Source organism: Aptenodytes forsteri, unplaced genomic scaffold, assembly GCF_000699145.1.
Source record: "Aptenodytes forsteri isolate BGI_AS27 unplaced genomic scaffold, ASM69914v1 Scaffold1233, whole genome shotgun sequence".
NCBI lineage: Eukaryota > Metazoa > Chordata > Aves > Sphenisciformes > Spheniscidae > Aptenodytes > Aptenodytes forsteri.
This window is the reverse complement of record NW_008794921.1, coordinates 34,640-36,425: the sequence shown is the minus strand read 5'-3', so window position 1 is coordinate 36,425 and position 1,786 is coordinate 34,640. Positions and strand designations below refer to the sequence as shown.

The 1,786-nt window shown below is 66.1% G+C and overlaps 1 protein-coding gene across 1 annotated transcript; it reads left to right on the top strand.

The window, feature by feature from the left end:
• Window positions 1–231: 231 nt before the first annotated feature.
• LOC103895618 (serine/threonine-protein kinase MARK2-like) lies at window positions 232–1,712 on the top strand (the record flags this gene model as incomplete). The annotated part of the gene is made up of 2 exons (XM_009275263.1): window positions 232–459; window positions 1,656–1,712. Coding segments are annotated over exons 1-2 (285 nt in total), but the record flags the coding sequence as incomplete, so codon positions are not given.
• Between the last annotated feature and the right edge of the window lie 74 nt (window positions 1,713–1,786).

Here is a 1,786-nt window from a genome sequence, read left to right as displayed (position 1 = left end):
CGGGTTGCGGGTTGCCTGTTTTAGGGCAAAATCATGACATTTGGGCATCTGGGAGGGACACCATGGGGGGAGCCTCCCTGCCGTTTGCGTCAGGTATCGGGGGCGGCTCCCGGCCTGCCCGGGGCGCGGCACAGTGCCGTACGGCAACGGCGCTCCCGGACTTTGCTCCCGGCTTTGCCGAGAGCCTCCAGACCCCCCTGGGAATTCTTGGCTGGGGGGGGGACGGGACACATGAGGACGACGACGAGGGACATCGAGCTGATTGTCCCCTTCGTGTACCCGCAGCCGGGTCCCACGGAGGGGAAGGGTGGCGGGAAGGCCAACATGCTGCGGGGCCGGAATTCGGCCACCTCCGCCGACGAGCAGCCCCACATCGGCAACTACCGCCTGCTGAAAACCATCGGCAAGGGCAACTTCGCCAAGGTCAAGTTGGCTCGGCATGTCCTGACCGGCAAGGAGGTGAGTGCCATCGTGGCGCGGGGACGGTCCTCATCCCGTGAGTGCCACCACGGTGCGGGGACAGTTCTGGGCTCCCAGTCCTCGTCCCAGGAGAGCCACCGTGGTGTGGGGACAGGTTCCTGGTCTCCGGCCTGGGGGCGCCACCACGGGGACGGGCTCGTGGCCCTCATCCTGTGAGTGCCACCGCGGTGTGGGGACAGCTCTGGGTCCTGGTCCTTGCCCTGTGAGTGCCACTGTGGCACGGGCACAGGCTCCTGGTCCTCAGTGGTGACTGCCACCATGGCATGGGGTCAGTTCTGGGCTCCTGGTCCTTGCCCCGTGAGTGCCACCGCGGCGCAGGGATGGTCCCAAGCTCCTGGTCCTCGCCCCACAAGTGCCACTGTGGTGTGGGGACAGTTCTGTGCTCCTGGTCCTCGCCCCACAAGTGCCACTGTAGAGACGGGCTCCTGGTCCTGCCCTGTGAGTGCCACCACGGTGTGGGGACGGTTCTGGGCTCCCGGTCCTCATCCCACGGGTGCCACCGTGGTGCGGGGACAGTCCTTGCCCCATGAGTGCCACCATGGTGCGGGGATGGGCTCCTGGTCCTCGCCCCATGGGTGCCACAGCAAGGACGGGCTCCTGGTCCTTGCCCTGTGAGTGCCACCACGGTGCAGGGATGGTTCTGGCTCCCGGTCGGTCCTTGTCCTGCGGGTGCCACTGTGGTGTGGGGACAGTTCTGGGCTCCTGGTCCTCGCCCTGTGAGTGCCACTGTGGCATGGGGACAGACCTGAGCTCCTGGTCCTTGCCCCGGGAGTGCCACCATGGTGTGGGGACAGGTTCCTTGTCCTCACCTCACGAGTGCCACTGTGTTGTGGGGACAGCCCTGGGGACGGTCCCATTCTCTTTCCCATTGCCCTGTGAGTGCCACCACTGTGTGGGGACAGCCCCGTCCCCCTGCCCCTCGCCCTGCAAGTGCCGCCGCAGCAAGGGAACAGTCCCATCCCCCTGCCCCTCGCTTCATGAGTGCCACCATGTTGTGGGGACAGTTTTGGGGATGGTCCCATCCCCTTGCCCCTCTCTCTCAGTGCCACTGCGGTGCGGGGACAGCCCTGGGGACAGTCCGGTCCCCCTGCCCCTCACCTCACGAGTGCCATCGCGTTGTGGGGATAGTTTTGGGGACAGTACCCTCCCCCTGACACCCTCTTCCCCCGTCCCAGGTCGCCGTGAAAATCATCGACAAGACGCAGCTCAACTCCTCCAGCCTGCAGAAGGTGAGGGGTGGGGGTTCACTACGGGGGGGGGAGCAGCCGCTTTTGGGGGAGACACATGGGAGGTTGTGGCATCTTCC